Below are 21436 nucleotides of genomic sequence, written 5' to 3' on the forward strand. Positions count from 1 at the left end.
CGCTAACTTTGTAGCCTGATTTTTTACACTACGTCGGGGAAATTTCAATTACTTTTTTAGTTAGATTTAGCCAATCAGAACAGAATCCCTTGACTAAGTAGTCTTTAGCTTTGTGAACGCGACCATTGTGATTTATTGAGATAATAGTGTAGTTTAGTGTTAAATTGTTACTTATTATATTGAAAAAGGAAAAATGTGTTTTTCGTACATACGAAACATAAAGTCCAGGAAAATTTTACAAACAAATGGAGACCTTCATTTATACGTCCTTTCTTCCAAATTTTTAATACCATGTAATTCTACTAAAAAAGATTAGAGCACTTTTTTCGTACAGTAGATAGATTTTGAGAACAATGTTGGAAAACATAAAATTTTAATGCATTTAGTCAAACAAATAAAAAAAATCCATATTTTTAGATGACGAAATTTTTTTATTAGATAGATAGATAGATAGATCTTTATTGTAACTGAAATTCTTATAATTTAAACCTAGATTGCACAATTTACAGAGATATGGTGTCTTACATTCTACCTTACTACTGAAAATATTATAACAAGCATTCAATTTATATCACAGATATATTACATTTTGAAGGAAAAGTTACTAAAAAAAAACCTTCATTAGATATTAGAATTTTTTCATAGGAAGAGAGAAGTGGGGAGCAGAAAACTGTCTTAAGATGTTGTTTAGATTTTATCACAGAAAAAAAGTATATTAATAAATAAGAATGAATAAATTAAAGAATAAATATATAAATAAATAAATAAATAAATAAATAAATAAATACATAAATAAGTACAAAAAATAAATAAATAAATCAACAAGTGAATAACAAATAATTAAATACAAACGAGAAAATAAATTAATTAATGAAAAAATGGACAATAAGTAATAAATTAATAAATAAATAAATAAATAAATAAATAAAAATAAATAAATAAATAAATAGAAATAAATAAATAAATGAATAAAATAATTAAACACGAATGAATAAAATAATTAAACACGAATGAACAATTTTAATAAATAATGAACAAGTGAACAAATAAATACAGAGATTAATAAATAAATATTTTAATAAATTAAAAACCATTAATTAAATTACCTAAACAAATAAATAAATAACAAGAAACAAATAGAGAAAACAAAATCAGTATATAAATAAATAATAATTAATTAGATAAATGTGCCATTCATTTATTAATAAATAAATCAAAAGAAAACAAAAATTTACTAACACCTTAAGCAGCTAAGTTTGAGATTAAATTGTTATCCGAACAATTACACGATAAAATATAACGGTCTTGTAACTTCGAAATTCTTACAGGAACCTCATCAATATTTGCTATTCTATGAAGCTCTTTTGTAGAAAAGTACCAAGGCAGATTAAGCATAATTTTTAATATTTTATTTTGCATTATATGTAATTTTTGTATATGAGTTTTGGCACATTTTCCCCAGACAGGGGAACCATAGAAAATTATACTTTGGAAAATGGACTTAAATATCATTAGTTTGTTTTCTGCACTCATCTTAGACTTGCGATTTATAAAAGGATAAAGTGTTTTTATCACAATATTCAGCTTATTTAATGTTTGCTGAATGTGCAAGTTAAACGTCAATGTTTTATTCAGGTGTACCCCAAGATACTTAGCACTTGACTTCCACTCAATTTGCTCTCCGTTCAATTGAAGGTTATTGTATGGCAGTAAACAAGGTTTCCTTTTTTTCGTAAAAAAAAGAGCCTGTGTCTTTGATGCATTTATTTTTATTTTCCAATTATTGAAATAAATCTGAATAGTATTCAGAGCAGATTGCAAGTTGGTTTCAATGCAAAAACCAGTTGAATCTGATGAATAAACGCAAGTGTCATCAGCAAATATTGCAGTTTCACAATTTTGAAGTTTAGGGAAATCGTAAGTATATATGTTATATAAAAATGGGCCTAGAACTGACCCTTGGGGTACACCTGTAGTGATATTGTTCTCTTCAGTGTACCAGTTGTTCACACAGACTTTAAATGTTCGGTTTGACAGAAATGACAAAATAATTTTTACAATATACAAGGGAAATCTCAAGGTAACGAGCTTATGAATCAAGCCCTCATGCCAGACAGTGTCAAACGCTTTTTCCACATCAAGAAGTACCATTCCTGTGCTCTTTCCTGAAGACAAGTTTTTCTTTACAAACTTTGTTATTCTGTCAATTTGGTTAGTTGTACTATGATACCTTCTAAAGCCAAATTGTTCTGGTGGCAAGATATCAAATTGATCTACATGCAAAACGAGTTTGTTTTTTATAAGTTTTTCTAAACATTTGCTTAATGAGCACAACAAACTAATTGGTCTATAACTAGAAGGATCACTAAAACTTTTTCCTGGCTTATGGATAGGAATGACTTTGGCTGTTTTCCACTCTGTGGGGAAGTAACCTGTTTTAAAACAATTGTTAAACAAATTTTTGAGATATCTTATGCCTATTTTTGGAAGATTCTTTAAAAAAAGATTTTTAATTCCGCCAAATCCGGGAGATTTTGTGGTCTTAAGACTTTTTAAAACAAATGCAACGTCATCAAAAGATACTATATCTTCGGTTACATCAAGGACACTTTCGTTGAGTAATTGCATTGATTGATTAACAGTACATTCTATGTGATTATTAGTTACATTGTTGCCGGCAACTAAACTGTTTGCACAAAATGTGCGGGCTAATGCGTTGGCTTTTTCGTCGTTGGATATTAATATAGAATTACCTATTTTAAATGACGGAATATGAACTTTTTTCTTTTTAATTACTTTTATAATATTCCAAAACGGCTTGCTACCTTTATCTAAACCCTGTAATTTATTGCCCCAGCTCTGATTTCTGAAAAGAAAGATTGAATTTTTGATGAACAGGTTAATTCTATTCATTTCAGATAGAAAGTATTCGTCCCCGGTCCTTATCCATTGGGTTCTATTTTTGTTTCTTACTTTAATTGCTTCCACTACATAGGAGGGAAGTGAATTATTATTGTTTCGACTTTGAGTTTTTTTTGGAACGGTTTCTTCAACACTCTCGAGTATTGATGCTGTAAGCGTTCTAACTGCTCCGTCAATTTGTTCGATACTGATATTATTTGAATTCCTCTCTGTACTGTTTCTCAATTTGAGGTGGATACTTTTTTTAAATTTTTTCAAATCAGCATTTGAATAGTCAAAAAATTCATTGCAATTTTCCACAGGGGTTGACTCTATGTTTATTATTACCGGGAGATGATTCGAACTAAGATCATTTTCAACAACAGGTTGATTGAAAAGTTCGGGGGAATTTGTTAGGAATAAGTCTATAGTAGATGGATTAGATCTATTGTTTGGGGGCATACATGTAGGTTGAGGGGGGTACAAAATGTTAAATGGGTGTCTTGAGTCTAAATCAGCTAGTATATTTCCCCATGCATTAGCTCTGACACAGCCCCAATTTCTGTTCTTGCAATTGAAATCGCCACCAATCAAGTATGTATCATTTAATGCAATCAATTTACGTAAATCGTTACGGAAATCAATCCTTTTTTCTGGGGAAGTAGAACCACCCGGAAAATAAATTGAAAACATTTTTATAGAACGCCCATTTTGAAATGGTACTTCAATGCCAATATTTTCAACAAGTTTAGTTTTAATCACAGGAAGTATTTTATGCTTAATCGTTTTTTTAACTACCACCGCAACACCGCCCCCTCTTCTCTCTTCTCTATCTACACGATAACATTTGTAGTCTTTATTTGAGATATTTACATTTTCATCTAACCAAGTCTCATTTATTAAACTAACATCAATATTATGTTTGCTTAAGAAAGCAAAATATTCTAATTTTGTATTCCGAATGCTTCTAGCATTCCAACAATTTATCTTAAAACTACTATTCATACTTATTTACCTGAGTATAGATACTTAATTGCTAATTGTGCAATCGTATTAAACTGATCTGCTTTAGTACTGCATCGGCTAAGTAATGTTATCATCTCTGCTGTGAGTGAGTTGATTTCTTCCATCGAAAATAGAACGTTGTTCCCACTGTTTGTGGTCTCAGCAAAATCGATTTTGTGCGAGGTGTTAGTCCACACATTGGAGTTGTTGTTTGTTGCTTCATTATCGTTTGGTGCTAATACCTCAGTAATGTTTGGACCTTTGGACTTCTTGTATGGCGTGAGCGCGGGAAAGTCGGATTTATTTGGGATATACGAAGTATGTTGTTGGTAAACATCCCTTGATATCACCTTAGCATGTGTTCTATTTCGTATAGATAACTTTTCGCGAATTTTAAAGAAACTTTGTCGGCTGATGCAGGTTGGGTCATTGGCCTTGTGGACTTCGTTGCAATTTGCACACTTAATTTTGTTAGATTTACAATTTTTTGTCTCTTGATTTTCTGCACAGTTGGCACAGTGAGTTTTAATATGACAATTTTTCTCTCCGTGCCCATACATTTGGCAGTTGTAACACTGTGTGAGTTTGTTTCTCTGCCTTCGGGCAAAGTCCCATTTCACTTGGGTTTTAAGTATCGATTTGCATTGTTTCTTCAAATCATTTAACTTAATTGAGCCACACTCGAGGTACACAAGATAGAAGATGTCTACAAAGTTTTCATAGTTTTTTTTAATAATTTTTACATTAAGGCATTTTAAACCAAGCGATAATAGCTCTTGTTTAATCACGTCAATGCTTAATTCATGTAGGCCATATAGAATGACTTTGAAAGACCTTACAGAGGGCAAATCATGCGTAAAAAACTGCCAGTTTTTTTCCTTAAGTGTATCGCAAAGTTTGGCATGAGTTTCAATGTCTTCACAATTCACTTTTATCCCAATGGACATTTTCTTTACACTGTAGTGTTCTATTTTGAATTCATTAAGTAAGGCATGAATACATTCACTTGTTTTTTGAAGTACACAGACCGATGGGATTTTGGATTTTTTATTTGACACAATTGGTTGCGCAATAATTTCGTCGTCTACTTCAATATCGATATCTGTATCTGGATGAGTTTGTAAAGGAATCCAACGATTATGCTCAATAGAGCTAATCTTTGGGTTTTTGCTGATGGAAGGCATGGTGTCTTCACCAACTGGGGATCGAGATCTCTTAGTAATTTTAAAGTTTATGAAAGGTACCGCACAAAATAGGACAAACGTCTGACGAGTTTGAAGGTACGATTGGGTTATGCCTGACAAAATGTTTGTATTGAAAACCCAATATACAAAGTGATTGCATTTTTTTTTTATTATTTTGGATCTTCAACCTTTCTATTGGACTTATAATAACCTTCCAAAAGAGCTCTTTATCACGAATATCGCTCGCGTTAGAACTAGTCTTATCGTTGCATATTTATTTTTATATAATGTCCAAAGGAAACCCATACAAGTAATCCCGGTAAGAATGGTCTAAACTGAATATGGTGATACCCCAGGTCATCCGGTTTTAAAGTACCGGATATTTTAATGAAGTTTTGAAAAAACACATTCTTTTAGTCAAGTTTTTATTCACCCTGTCTACAAATTATTTTTGTTTTCAGTTTTTCTAGCATTTAAAATTAACAAATGCAAAAGGAAAAAAAATGTCATTTCGATACAAACTAATGAACACCCAATTTCAATCTGTAGCATATAGTACTGACAAAAACTTTGATACTGGTTTGCAATATTATTTTCCTATTTTTTTTTTTTTTTTAATTCATTTTTATTACTTCATTCTTAAACCTATCTTAAAGCTAGACAAAAATTCATAAAACTAGCCTAATTATCCATATCTTACAACTAACTTAATGGTCCCATACGGACACTCTAAGTTAAACTATAACAATTAAAACTAATGCCTTTCGGCCCTAAGATCTATTTTACTTCATTTAAATTTCATTTCATTTATTTTTGTATTTATTAGAAAATTTTAACAAAAAACTAATATCAATATCCTTTTTTTATTTATTTTTACTTACAAACTACTTAAAGTAAGGTCCTTAAATAAAACTTAAAACTAACTTAAACTACCTATTCTACCTATAAACTACTTAAAACTAGAACAACCACAGCAGCATTATTTTCCTAATCTGTTTTTTTTTTTTTTTTTTCATTTTTATTTAATTCAATCTTAAACCTATCTTAAAGCTAGACAAAAATTCATAAAACTAGCCTAATTATCCATAACTTACAACTAACTTAATGGTCCCATACGGACACTCTAAGCTAAACTATAACACTAATTACTAATGCCTTTCGGCCTTAAGATCTATTTTACTTCAATTTAAATTTTATTTGTTTTGTTTTTATTAGAAAATTTTGAAAAAACTAATATCAATAACCTTTTTTATTTATTTTTACTTACAAACTACTTAAAATAAGGTCCTTAAATAAAACTTAAAACTAACTTAAACTACCTATTCTACCTATAAACTACTTAAAACTAGAACAACCACAGCAGCAAATCTAACTATCTAACATTTTTGTTTTTCATATTTTGTTGTCTATTTTTTTATTACTATTTTTTTTTTTTTTTAATCCATGTTTTTTTTTTTAATGTTCTTTTTTTTTATTTTTTTTTATTTTTTTTTTTCTCTATTTCTTTTCGTGCCACCATGCCTATTCTACTTAAAACTAAACCCTAATACTATTAAACAAGTATTTAAGCCGGCCAAGGCTTAAAACCCCATCCCGACTACCCACTATCAAGTGCCGATTGAAGCCACCAAAACTGGTTCTCCTGCTGCACCCTATCAGTTCGGTCCCGTTCGGACACAGCCCTACTGAACCGAAGGAGCTCTGCTCCACCTTGTGCCATGACGTCCCGATTGTACAGGAGTCGCCTGTACACGGTTCTTCGTCTGACGTGGTAGATTAACGGAACTGCCAATCTATCCTGTATCAGACCGCATCTATCTAAAAAGAGGAATGCCTCTGGGGGAATGAAAGGACAACACAGGACAACCATAAACGATCATTGGCCGTATGAGGGCCATGTAGCAAATTACCTTCACTCTGGGGTCAAGCCGACTGCTAAAAAACAGTCGTTTCGTCAGAGCGAAGGCTCCTCTGGCCCTGGTCAGAGCAGCATTTATATGTCTGTCGAAATATAAATACTGATCTAACCAGATACCGAGGTACTTCACTACACTTTTGCTCGCCAATGGCTGCCCGTGAAGATCAACGATGACCATCTTGCGCCAATTCTTACACGTATCCCTCGTGGCCCTAGCCAACGGAGTCCGGAACAGAATTGTCTCTGACTTCTGGACATTTATTTTCAGTTTCCAGTCGTCGCAATATCGCTGAATCTTGTCCAAATCGCGCTGCAAGAGAATTCTAATAACCTAAACCTTTCGGGCCGTTCTGTACGCAATTAGATCGTCGGCGTACGCAATTGCCTTTGTAAGACTACCTATCAGAACTGCTTTGGGGCGATAATGTTACGAGGAACATTGGCAGCCTATAACCCCCTCGTCTTGACTTCACCGTAGTGAAATGCTTGACGCCGATAAAATCGAGATCGTCACTGGCTTTTTGGCGTAGCTCAGCTAAGAGCTCCGAGTTTGAATAGTGTCGAGAGAATCACATCTCTCGACAATCAAACTGTACGCTGGGAGACATTAAAAAGGCACGACGACATTCTACAATGTACGAAGTGCCAGAGGTTTGGCCATGCCAATGCCAACTGCAATATGCAGTTGCGTTATGTGAGGTGCGGAGAAACCCACAAAGAAGGAGAATGTAAGCTGGGGAATGATCGGGTTGAGGATTTGACCCTGCTCAAGTGTGTCCTTTGTGGAAACCAAGGGCACCCGGCTAACTATAGGGGTTGCCCTAAGGTACAACAAATGAAACAGAAACAGGCCAGTCAAAAAGCCGAAAAAAGTCGACAGGCTCCAACACAAAAATTCGTAGATCCCAAATTTTCCTACGCCCAAATGGTGTCAGGGAATGGGAACACGAGACAGGCTCCACCAACGGTTGCCCCAAAGGCCCCTGTGCCTAAGGCACCAGAGGTGCAGCCTGACATTGTAGCCTTGTTGTTGAGCATTCAAGGTCAACTAACAGGACTGCAAAGTCAGATAAAGGAGCAAGGCAAAAGGGTAGATCATCTCTACTCTTTGTTGCCTGGCCTGGCGCAATTTAGATCATAATGGGCGCGCTGCCGGAGACGCGCCTTAAAGTCCTAGCTGTGAATGTAAATTCACTGATTAGGATTGAACGAAGAGCCAATATGTTCCAATTGTTGACAGACTACAGTCCCGATGTGTTTATGGCTAGCGAAACTAAGCTAAACCACAAACACAAATTGACTCATAAAAATTACAATATCGTAAGAAGAGACCGGCCCGACTCCACTCAAGGGGGCGGTGTCGCTCTCTTTATACGAAAAGGCATTAATTATAAAGTCATATACAACAATGAATTGCGAAAGCTCAAGACGCTAGAAGTTTGCGTTGTATGCATCTCTCTCACGCAAGGGAAGCGGATGTATATGATTGCGGCTTATGCGGCTGGAGCTCCGCAGGTTACTTACTTTGCTTCAGAACTCGAGATTCTTTTTAGGGAACTGAAACTGAGCTTGGAAGAAAACTATTTCATCTTGGCCGGTGATTTGAACGCAAAACATGAAGATTGGGGAAATCAACATAGTAATCCCAGAGGTAATCATCTTTTTAATTTGATGAATCTTTACAGCGTTGAATATGGCGTCGACCTGCTGGCTACCGAAAAGCCATCGTATCCAAGAAGCGGCTCCTTTCTGGATCTTTTGCTGTACGACACCAGACTGACAGTAACAGACAAAGTGGGTAATCACCCTCGAAACTGCTTACAGACAGTCGAGTACGACAGTGATCACTGCGGACTGGCTGCTGTAATGCAGATTCCGAACGAACGCGTGGAGTTGGAGGAATACGTTGCAACGCACTCTTACAATTACAGTAAGATGCGTTGGCCTCGTTTCACCAACGCCTTAGCGAGAGAACTTCGTTCGAGTGACATAGCCCCACCAAACAACAGAAACCTGACAAATACAGAAATTGACCAACATTTACAACAGATGGACGAAACAATAAAACGAACGATGGAACGGACAATTCTAAAGTACAGAGAACGGGACCAAATGGACGCTTACAGAAACGCGACAATTGACGCACTGCGAAAGCACAAGAGTGGCTTACTGACAAGACTCAAAAACTTGTACAGACGACTTACAGACCCACACGACTTGGAGGTTAGGACACTGAAGTCGTCAATAAAAAATGTCAATCTGTTGATTAAGGAGAACTACAGGCTATCAATTAACAAGTACTGGGACCGCAAGATCCGGTCAGTTAATTCGAGCGACCCTAGTATGTTCCCTAAAATCAACAAGATATTCAGAAAAAAGAACGACAATGACCTTCCGAGTCTGAAACTCCAAAGAACCGAAGAAAACAGAGACGTACTCATGACAGCGCAAATAGATCTTTGACGATGACTTTTATATAATTGAAGATCCGAAGGAAAAAGTGGAGGCGGTGGGAGCTGCTTTCCAGCAAGTGTACAAGGTGAATGCTAGCATTCGCCCCAACCACGACCTGGAAAACAGAGGCCTACTTAATCACTTTTACCTTCGAAATGATATGACACAATGGCGATCTGAGAACCGCGGTTTCATGCGGTTCAATGACGATTCCTTGGCAAATGCCATAATCGCCGAGCAAACGGGGCCAAGTCCCTTGTTAGTGACGAAGGTTGAGCTTCAGCTCATCTTCAATTCAATAAAAAACAAAAAGTCAGCAGGTGTTGATGGTATATCCAACGTTGTACTAAGACATTTACCGATGGAAGCAATTGACATTTACACCACACTCTTCAACAATGCACTGAATAATGCATATTATCCAGTGCATTGGAAGACCGCTGTGGTTCATTCTCTCCCGAAAAAGGGAAAGGACAACTCCAACCCGTCAAATCTTCGGTCGATAAGTCTTCTTCCGAGCATCAGCAAAGTTTTCGAAAAGATCATTAATAGGGCTCTGACTAAGTGGGCTGCGGACAACAAAATAATTCCGGATAAACAATTCGGGTTCAAGGCGGGTCATGACACAATTCATGCTGCGTCTAAACTCGTTTCTGATATCCAATGGAATAAATCAAAACAACAATGCACAGGTGCTGTCCTGGTTGATTTGGAAAAGGCCTTTGACACCGTATGGTTAGAGGGTCTTTACCTAAAACTGAGCAGGTTTGGCATTAGCAAGCCATTGTTGTATATACTTTAAGATATGCTTAACGGTAGAAAGTTTGTTGTCAAAAGTGACAATGTAACTTCTTCCACAACATTCTCAATTAAAAATGGTCTTCAACAGGGAGCGGTGAATTCGCCGATTCTCTTCAACATTTACACCAGCGATCTGATAGGTAGTCTTACAAAGGCAATTGCGTACGCCGACGATCTAATTGCGTACAGAACGGCCCGATAGGTTGAGGTTATTAGAATTCTCTTGCAGCGCGATTTGGACAAGATTCAGCGATATTGCGACGACTGGAAACTGAAAATAAATGTCCAGAAGTCAGAGACAATTCTGTTCCGGACTCCGTTGGCTAGGGCCACGAGGGATACGTGTAAGAATTGGCGCAAGATGGTCATCGTTGATCTTCACGGGCAGCCATTGGCGAGCAAAAGTGTAGTGAAGTACCTCGGTATCTGGTTAGATCAGTATTTATATTTCGACAGACATATAAATGCTGCTCTGACCAGGGCCAGAGGAGTCTTCGCTCTGACGAAACGACTGTTTTTTAGCAGTCGGCTTGACCCCAGAGTGAAGGTAACGGCCAATGATCGTTTATGGTTGTCCTGTGTTGTCCTTTCATTCCCCCAGAGGCATTCCTCTTTTTAGATAGATGCGGTCTGATACAGGATAGATTGGCAGTTCCGTTAATCTACCACGTCAGACGAAGAACCGTGGATAGGCGACTCCTGTACAATCGGGACGTCATGGCACAAGGTGGAGCAGAGCTCCTTCGGTTCAGTAGGGCTGTGTTCGAACGGGACCGAACTGATAGGGTGAAGCAGGAGAACCAGTTTTGGTGGCTTCAATCGGCACTTGATAGTGGGTAGTCGGGATGGGGTTTTAAGCCTTGGCCGGCTTAAATACTTGTTTAATAGTATTAGGGTTTAGTTTTAAGTAGAATAGGCATGGTGGCACGAAAAGAAATAGAGAAAAAAAAAAAATACTAAAAAAATAAAAAAAAGAACATTAAAAAAAAAAAACATGGATTAAAAAAAAAAAAAAATAATAATAATAAAAAAATAGACAACAAAATATGAAAAACAAAAATTGTTAGATAGTTAGATTTGCTGCTGTGGTTGTTCTAGTTTTAAGTAGTTTATAGGTAGAATAGGTAGTTTAAGTTAGTTTTAAGTTTTATTTAAGGACCTTATTTTAAGTAGTTTGTAAGTAAAAATAAATAAAAAAGGTTATTGATATTAGTTTTTTTTTCAAAATTTTCTAATAAAAACAAAACAAATAAAATTTAAATTGAAGTAAAATAGATCTTAAGGCCGAAAGGCATTAGTAATTAGTGTTATAGTTTAGCTTAGAGTGTCCGTATGGGACCATTAAGTTAGTTGTAAGTTATGGATAATTAGGCTAGTTTTATGAATTTTTGTCTAGCTTTAAGATAGGTTTAAGATTGAACTAATAAAAATGAATTTGAAAAAAAAAAAAAAAAAAAAAAGTGCGTTGGACTGTCATGCAAGGGGTCTTGGGTTCAATCCCTGCCTGTGCCACCTTAATTTAAAAAAAAAAAATCACGGGTACTGCCTCTTGCGAGGAATTGACAAATCCTTCAAGAGTAATTCTTGTCATAAAAAAGTGCTTTCTCAAACTAGCCGTTCGGATTCGGCCTAAAATTGTAGGTCCCTTCCATTCCTGACAACAGTACTCGCACAGAGGAATGGTTGAGAGTTGTAAGTCACTAGGCCCTGGTTCACAACGGACTGTTGCGCCACCCCATTTGATTTTTTAATTTTTTTGTATTCAATGTATGTTTTTTTGTCTTTTCTAATAATTGATTCAACAGTGTTAGGAGAAGGTGCTAACATCGTTCGTTATTATGTAGTTTGCCACAACTGTACACAATTCCTCTTTTTTTGATATTCTTAGCAAGATAACGAGAGCTGTTTTTTAGTTTTCACAAAATAAAAATGCTTGCATGCTAGTTCACTTTAATTAAAAAAGAAATGTAATAACTTTCCTAATATGTATGGGATTATAATGATATAGATAGTAGAATGGAAATGTATGGATTATAAGTGACAAGCTACAATTGTATGTTATAAAAATGCAACAAATTATCATTATCATCATACCAAGCAGAAGAGGTCAAGAAAGCTTTTAAAAAGCTCAAACAAAACAAAGCCGATGGAATATCAGCAGAGCTATTTCAACATGGCGGGCCAGCTTTAAATCTAGCAATTCATGAAATACTAGTGTACGTATGGGAACATGATGAAATGCCAGAAAACTGGCAAAAATATATCATCTACCAAAAAAAAACTAAGTAACTGCAAGAAGAACAGTTAGTCAAACAATCAAGGTAATGGAGCGTGAATTTGCAATAGTGCAATCCTTTGAAAACCTTGGTCAATAGTAGCAGCCAATAACAACATAGAAAAAGAAATACACGAGTAGCTGTTTAAAGCCTACAGAACCTACCATAACTTCAAACAGAAATCAGTCCGGGAAGTCCTTTGTAGTACATTTTATGATAGGCGACAGCGTGCCATACCATACTTACTCAGGAGAGATGGTGTATAACAGGTCACCCGAAGCCTTTGGACGCGCAACTGGATCATTTCTTTCGATCGGGATAAATTGAGAAACTTTTTGAATGAGGCTAGGACCAGTTCCTGGTTGCGCTCAAACAGTATTTCTACCCCAACCGATTCGTTTTCTTATAAAAGGATGTTTTAATCAAAAACATACATTTTTTAACATACTATTTTTCTTGAAGTGTTAGCTTTACTTAAGTCAAAAAAAATTAAAGTCAAATCTAAGAAATATTTCTATTATTGTAGCTATGTATAAAAATAATTTTAACAAATTGCATATACAAAAGTTATAACGTTTTTGAAATATAAATATTTATTTTAAAAATAAATGTGTATAATATGTACTGCAAATATATAAATTTTGATATTTAAGTATTAATCGGTCTAGTATTAATATGTTGATTGTTTGGTATAAGATGAACCAAAAGGCTAGAGCGAGTAGGTCGAGCTCAGAAAAAAAAATCGTATCAAAGGCGATTCTATTTTCTCTCGTTTAGGCGGGAGTGGCAACTTTCAAAAAAAAATCACTTGAAACAGTCAAATAAATATTTAAACAAATTATTTGATTTTTAAATAAAATTGTATAACTGTATTTTTTTGAAAAATTAATTTTTAAGCTACTAATATAAAAAAATGAGTTGTATCCAAAAAAAAATTTAAAAATCTATAATCCACTAATTTAATATCTAACCAGAGCAAATCAAGCTACTTTAAATATTTATTTTAATTTGTAGAAAACTAAGATACATTTGAGCATCCGTTTTTTTGTTTTTCATTGAAAATTAATAATATTTTTAATTAATTTTGAAAACAAAAATCTTAAACCACATAAAATTAAAAACATCTTTCTTTTACCTATAAGTTCGAAATAATTTTTTCATAATATATTCACCTAAACAATTTTACTTAAAAAGTAAGTTAAATAATAAGTTTATTGATCTTCAAAATGCTATAGCATGACTCTTATGTGTTTTATTCATATTTTTTTTCAGGTACATTTTTTAGATAACTGCACCTGCCCTTTAAACCTGTATCTATAAAATTAATTTGTGAAAGAATATTGATAAATAACTTGAGACATGTTTCAAAACTTTACTTTTTATTGAATAATTGTTACCTACCTTTGGTTCTTTTATGATAAGAACTGCTAGCCGATTGATGACTAGTTATCGATGAAGCGCCACCAAGTGATGTTATATCTTCTCGAGAGTTCACCAAAGCATTAGATGAAACGTTCTTTTTAATGAAACCATTCACACTGCCTATTGATGATGTATCTGACTTATTGGATGTCGCAGAATTTGTTGAACCAAAAAATCCTCCATCATTTACTATTTCACCGTTGTTGTTGCTAATGTCGCTGGCAAAACAGTTGGAATTATTATTAATGCTTTGTTCGCCGCTCATACAGTTTCCTTCAATATATACATCAACTTCCGATGAAGGATAACGATTATGGTAGTCCGACATTGTCATGCCACCTGTTGAACAAACTGGCACACAACTTGTAGTGGTTAGGGTAACAGAAGATAATGAAGAAGTTACTGGTTGAGGTGATTGCAAATGTGGCGGCCGGAAGAGTGGCGGCAATGGCTGATGATCTTTATGATTGGAAGCCATCACTACCCCAGCCGATAAGATCTCTGCTGATGGTAAGGGTAACGAAATGGAAGGTGAATTTGTAGAAATCGACAAAGAAGTTGATGCATTACTATCAACTACAGTTGATGTTGTCGTATCAGCCTTGGCTTTGGTATCATTTCCAATTGCCATGTTTTCAAATATATTTTACTTTATTTGTTTTTGTCTTTTCAACCGGATGGATGGTTTATAATTCCGTATTTTATTATTTTGATGTTGAATATCGGACACGAACAAAAAGTCTTTACTTTGTTTGCTTCATTATTTTATTGGAACGAAATGAACTATATTTATATTTGGCTTTTGATTGAATTTGGTTTAGTTCCAATTGTGTAAAATGTTTGTTAGTTGAAAATTGAAGGACCGTTTTCTAAACTATTTTACTATGCCGTTAAGTCTGAAACAAAATAATTATGCATTTGAGTATTTTGTATGTATAATTTATAATTCATATTGTATATACATACATATGTATGTGTATATATATTATTATGTTCATAAACTGATTTATTTCAGGAAGTTATATATTGTAGATGATAATTTGTAAAGAGAGTGAATTAAAAAGAAGTGGAGAAAAATAACTTTGAAGCCGAAACTTTTACAGTACGTCGAAGGGAAAATTTCAACTCCTTTTGTAGCATTGAGCCAATCAGAATGACATGAATACGCAGTCACTTGGGGCATTCACTCAGCTAGTGGGTACGTAGTCAAGGCATTCTGGTTGGCTAAATGCGACTATAAAATGATTTGAAATTTTCCCTACAAAGTTAGTGTACACTAATTTCGATCTTTCACAAACAGCTCAGTAAGGACATAAAGATTCAAAATGAAAATATGCAACAATTTAGCATTTAAATACAAATATAAAACTCTTATATTATACCCGTATCTTTTAATAGAAATAGATTTAAAAGCTTTGTGTTAATTCCGGCAACAAAACATAATACTAGAAAAAAAGCTGGAAGAGACAATACAAATAATGTGATGTGTAAATTCTAAGAGAAAACAGAAAGGAACACCTAAATCTTGAAATATGGAGACGCCAGTGCCGAAGCGTCCATATACATAAGTCGATTATTTCTTTCAGTCATATTCTACACATACAGTCCCTGGACATATTATTAGACGCACTGCAGAATTTTTATAATTATTATATTATTGGCAATATTTTTTAACGTTCAAGAATGGATGTATGATTACATTTGTATGCAAGATAGAGCTCCATGCCACACAGCGCGGTCCATAAAATTTGAGTGAAGAAAACATGCATCTGTTGGACCGGCCGGGAAACAGCCCTGATATGAACCCAATTGAAAATGTATGGGAGCTGATGAAGAGGGAAGTAGCTAAAGATGCGTTCACTTTTTGAAAAAGTAGTACACGTGTGAAATCATCACCCAAAAATGCAGGAAACAGTCAAATCATGCATTGACAGTATGCCGCGCAGAATTGAGGCTCTTATTAAAGTAAAAGGAGGTTCAACAAAATATTGAAAAAATTACAAAAATAACAACAACAAAAACTGAAAATGTTAATTTAAAAATAAATAAATAACACGCAGCACTCCGACTTATTTCATGAATATGTATGTATCCCTGCTCTGGACTCATGTATCAAAGGTTGCCACTTTGACAACAAACGTGCGTGAGTTACGTACATATATATAATAGGCAAATATTTCCAAGTAAGTACATAGGTCTTTATTGATCGGAAGCTGGAGTTCAAGTGATCGTACAAAATAATTTAATTTAAGAGAACATAGATTTCAAAGAGTAACATTTATATACACTAGTAATATTAAATGCTTATCAAAAATACATATAACGACATAAGATGATAAGAGTATGTCGTGCCGGTGATGATCGTGATGAGAATGATGATGTTGATGATAAGAGTTTGGCTTGTAATAATAAATGGACAATTCTCAGTTCTCAGTTATGTTGTTAATGTGAGTGCTACAGTGGGGCACGTAACTCTTCCCCCCAAATTTTGAACTTTAACAGAGTAAGTTCAACTTGTGTTTCCAATTGTCATCTTTGCATACGTCATTAAATGAAAAAATTTTTAACATCCTGAGTGGCTTTTTCGGAATAAGCCCTTTTATGTGTTGGTTATTTGGTGGGGAAAAGGTAGGAGAAAGTTTGGGATATTTTTTTCAAGTTCATTTGTTATTATTTATCTGTGATTATTACTATATTTTTTTGTAAATGAATGAGTTAAAAAGGGTAACAGAAACTGTATTTTTTTTGTGAGTGTAATATTCAATAGATTTTATGCCTTAACCAATTGATTATACATTAAGTACAGATGCATAGTGTTTTAGAACTTAAGTGAATTTTCGTTTTCTTTTTAATTTTTGTTTGTGTACTTTTCTTTTGTTTGTTTGAACTGTTATACTATTATCTTGTATTGCCTTATGTTCTATATGTTTCGGTGCAAGTTTATTTCTTCTATCATCTTTTTCGTATATTTGATCTCCCACATTAACTGTGGGTGGTAAACTTCTTGTTTTATTACGATTTTCAATTATTTTTTTCTTATAAGCTAAACTTCTATTGTGCGCTAGATCTTTTAAAAGTTCGTATGTTTTTATGTGTTCTGTCAAGTAGTCTTGTGCTGAGTTAGTTTGGGTTGTAGGTGGAAAAACATTCTTTTTTTGTATGTGACCATTAAGCAATTCAAAAGGAGTCATTTTTGTTACAGAATGTATGGAGTTATTATAGCTTATTACTGCCTCATCTACAATCTCACTTATAGGCTTATTGGGAAAGTTTGATTTTATTATTCTAATTAGCTCTGTGAGGGTGGAATGAAACCTTTCAACAGGTGAATTTCCTGTCGAGTTTCTGTTAGCTCGAATTTTAAAGGTTCTACTAAGCGTTCATATTTTAATTTTTGGCAAGTTACACAATTGTTTATTATTTTAGATACTATATTTTTCATATTAGGAAAATAATATTCTCTTTTTATATGTTCGACGCATTCTAAAATACCTCTATGGTTTGATTTTTCGTGATAGTTTCTTATAATGCGTTCCTGTTCGTCACGTTGGGTCACATCCTGCAATAAAGTTGTACTTCTAACAAGTTTTAAAAGGGCATTGTTGAAGTACTTCGAATAGATTTCTTGAACGACTTTAAAGGTTTTATCATCTGTCAGGATGGCAGTTACTCTTTTTGTATTAATAAAGTTTTGAAAAATGCCAATCATAACATCCTCGTTGCATATTTTGTTACTTTCAACTCGGTGTCTTTTCTTTCGCTTAAAAAGAATGCTTAATGTCGCATGAAGTTTTTTTTTATTTAGATTTTCTATAAGTATTAACTGATTGGAAAACTCGTTAAGAGGTCTTTCCGTTATGGGGATGCCATCGTCTACTTGTTCTTTTCCTGAATGGATAGTATTTAAACTCTCTAGCTCATCGATGTTATTTTCGGTAGATGCAGAATCTAGATTATCTGATTGTGGTAAAATATTTTCGTTAATATGAATTTCAACTCTGGATAATGCATCTGCATTCAAATTCAGTTTTCCACTTTTATGTACTATTGTATAATTAAATTCCTTTAGATTTAAACGCCAACGAACTAGTTTTGAGTTTGGTTCCTTTAGAGAAAAGAGCCAAGTCAAGGGTTTGTGGTCTGTGACTATTGTAAACTTTCGGCCATAAGGATATGGACGGAAGTATTTTGTAGACCAATAGATTGCCAACAGTTCCTTCTCAATTGTGCTATAACTTTCTTCGGATTTGGACAATGTGCGACTTGCGTAACAAATCGGTTTGTCTGATCCAATTAACCCTTGCGATAGTACTGCGCCGATTGCAATGTTACTAGCATCAGTTGTAAGATTGAATGGCTTTGTAAAATCAGGATATTGCAAGATCGGTTCATTACATAATAGGTTTTTGGAAGTTTCAAAACAATCTATATATCTTGAATTCAGGATTATTACCCTTTCTGAGGCATTCTGTCATGGGCTTAGTTATCTTAGCGAAATCTCTTATGAATTTCCTATAATATCCAAGTAAGCCCAAAAATGATTTTATTTGTTTGGGTGTTCGAGGTATAGGAAATTGTTTTATGGCATGAATTTTATCTGGGTTTGGTTTAACCCCTTCAGGTGTTACCAAGTGCCCAAGAAAAGATACTTCTTTTTGAAGAAACTCAGATTTTGAAAGTTGAATTTTGAAATTTTGCGTCATGGAGTTTTTTAAATACCAGTTCAATGTTTTGGATGTGCTCTTGAAGTGATGTTGAAAAGACTATTATATCATCCATGTAGACAAAACACACTTTTCCTTGAAGATCCCTTAAAACATGGTCCATCACTCTTTGGAATGTGGATGGCGCATTCTTGAGACCGAATGGCATTCTAACAAACTCGTAATGGCCATTGTTTACAGAAAAAGCCGTTTTAGGTATATCTTTTTCATTGACTTGAATTTGGTGGAACCCCGACGCTAAATCCAAGGTACTGAAATACATAGATTTTCCTAATTTGTCGAGAATTTCATTGACATTTGGTATTGGATATTTATCATCTATCGTCTTATCATTTAATTTGCGATAATCTATTACCAATCGCCATTTCTCTTTACCACTCCGGTCTTTCTTTTTAGGCACTATCCAAATTGGAAAAGACCACAGGGAGAAACTTTGACGGATTATACCTTCTTTCAGCATCTTTGAAATTTGTCTTTGAACTTCTTCATTAAGTGCGTAGGGATACCTATAAGATTTTGTATAAACCGGAATATCATCCTTTGTTTTTATGTGGTGCTTTACTTCGCTATAGAAAAAGTCAAGTTATCGTTTTCTTTAAAAAAAATGTTTTTGTATTTTAGACAAAGCGTTTTGATTGCTTTTTGCTCTTCCGGATTCAGGTGATCAATTCGAAGCATGTCAATAACATTGAGATTGCCTACATTTTCCGAATTTTGGACTGAAATATTATGTATTTCGACAACGTTATCTGGATTTATTTTGGTTGACTTTATGGGTTGTTCGACGGTAAATATCTGATCAGAATCACTAGAATTTATAACTTCAACCAACGAATATAACCCTTTTGCATTATACAATCGCTCGGAGATTAGAAGATTTGTTTTTATTAATGTAGGCTTTATAAAAATACTGCCAAACTCAACGTCTACAGGAAGACGACAAATTATTTTATTCATTCCAGGAACATGAAATGTTTTTGAAATCAAATTAGGCTTAAATTTCAACGGTATTTTAACTTTTTCATTTTCTAGTCGACTATAATTTCAAGATTTTTCAAAATATCTATACCGATTAAACCATCAAAATAACTGTGAAAGTCAAAAAGCAAGAAGGATATTTGTTTATGAGTTTTTAATTCGGAAAGCCCATTCAATACAACTTCCTTATTTAAAAGCTGTGTATTGAAGACAGTTTTTATCTCGATTGGATTAATTGTTTTTATATCAAAATTCTTCGCTATTGTTGGGTTTAAAAAGGATTTATTGCTACCTGTGTCTATAAGAAATTTAAGTGCTGAATTATTTAAGCTATCTATTGTTATGTATGGTAATAAGTTAGTATTATAATTGTTCATGTTGATGTATCCTACTGATTTTCCGAGGCAAGTGTAAGAAAATTTGTGTCATCTATTTCGCTTTGTATAATTTCTTGAGAATGATTTGAAGACTCAAAATTCTGTAAATAGGGTTGCGGTTCAGTATAGTCAAAGTAGTTTGTATCGTTTTGTGATTGTGTCAAACACCTACCTTCATAATTGTCGTTAAATTCTATATTGTGCAAATAGTTTTGGGAATTAGGATTCGCACGACTTAAATTAGTATTTGAACTGACAACATCCATTGGTTCTGAGCGTGAAAGTTTAGTTTGAGTTGAATATTGTTGTGGGCGTGAAAATTTGCTCTGATTTGAATATGATTTTTTACTATTTGTATTGCTTTGGAATGGAATACTTTGAGCTGATGTAGATGGTCGATTAAACTGTGTAGCTTGTGAGTTAATAGTGTTGGGTTTGGATTGAGTTTGAACGTTATTGTTTAATGTTAGCTGAGTATTTAAAAGCTGTTGGTTATTAGGTGAATGATAAGTAGTAGTATAATTTTGTTGCCTATTATTAGTTGATACATTGTAAGCTTGTGGATTATTGTTAGAAGTATATTGCTTAATAAAAGGAGTTATAGAATTTTGGGGATAATACTGTTGCCCGTCTCTATTTTGATTTCTGTTTTGTAAATAATTTAGGTTGTTTATATCGCGGAAGTAAATACAGTTTTGTTCCTTTAGACAAAAGTTCAAAGCATCTGTGAGCGTAATTGGTCTCATAGATCTAACTGTAGAGCCTAACGGTTCACGAAGTCCAGATAAGAAAGTGTTTAAGCACATTTCTTCATACAACTTTTGTTTTGAAAAAATCACACTAGGTTCGCTTTCATGCACTTTAACATGATTAACCATAGCGGATAGTATATCAATTATTTTTGAATAAAACATGTCAACTGTATCATAATTTTGTCTAAGCTGATGTAGGTCACGTATCAAACTTGTCTCGTTCCTTTTGTCAGAATAGTGCACAATAAGGTTTCTCTTAATTTCATTCCAGTTAACTGGAGTACCGTACATGTTAAGCACTTCGTTTGCTTGTCCCGTTATCTTATTGCGAATTGCTCGAAGAATAATTTTATGATATGCAGAATCATTTAATTGAGGCATAAAACTTAAGATTTCTTCAACGTTAGAAAGGAAATCGTAGAGAAGCCTAGGATTCCCGTCGAAGTTAGGCAAATCTTTGACAGCATCAGGAATCCTGAGTGAGTTAAAGATTTGTAACGGAATTGTAACATTATTCGTAGTCATCTCTGAACCCGTTTTTAACACACCGTGGACTATATTTTTTAGGTTGCACGATAATCTATTTCTTTCTAAACGCGATAATAGGCTATGAACTTGTAATTTATTTTGTGTTTGGGATTTAA

At 34.1% G+C, this 21436-nt stretch overlaps 1 protein-coding gene across 1 annotated transcript in view; it reads right to left on the reverse strand.

Moving 5' to 3' along the window:
* The window catches only part of LOC129952594 (membrane-associated guanylate kinase, WW and PDZ domain-containing protein 2), a 116832-nt gene that overhangs the window by 62096 nt on the left and 33300 nt on the right, over positions 1–21436 (reverse strand). The window contains exon 2 of the mRNA XM_056065266.1: positions 13941–14857. Coding sequence (XP_055921241.1) covers positions 13941–14592 — 652 coding nt within the window. The 5' untranslated portion in view covers positions 14593–14857. The remainder of the gene's footprint in view (positions 1–13940; positions 14858–21436) is intronic.

Source organism: Eupeodes corollae, chromosome 3 (genome assembly GCF_945859685.1).
Source record: "Eupeodes corollae chromosome 3, idEupCoro1.1, whole genome shotgun sequence".
In the NCBI taxonomy this organism is placed as follows: Eukaryota; Metazoa; Arthropoda; class Insecta; order Diptera; family Syrphidae; genus Eupeodes; species Eupeodes corollae.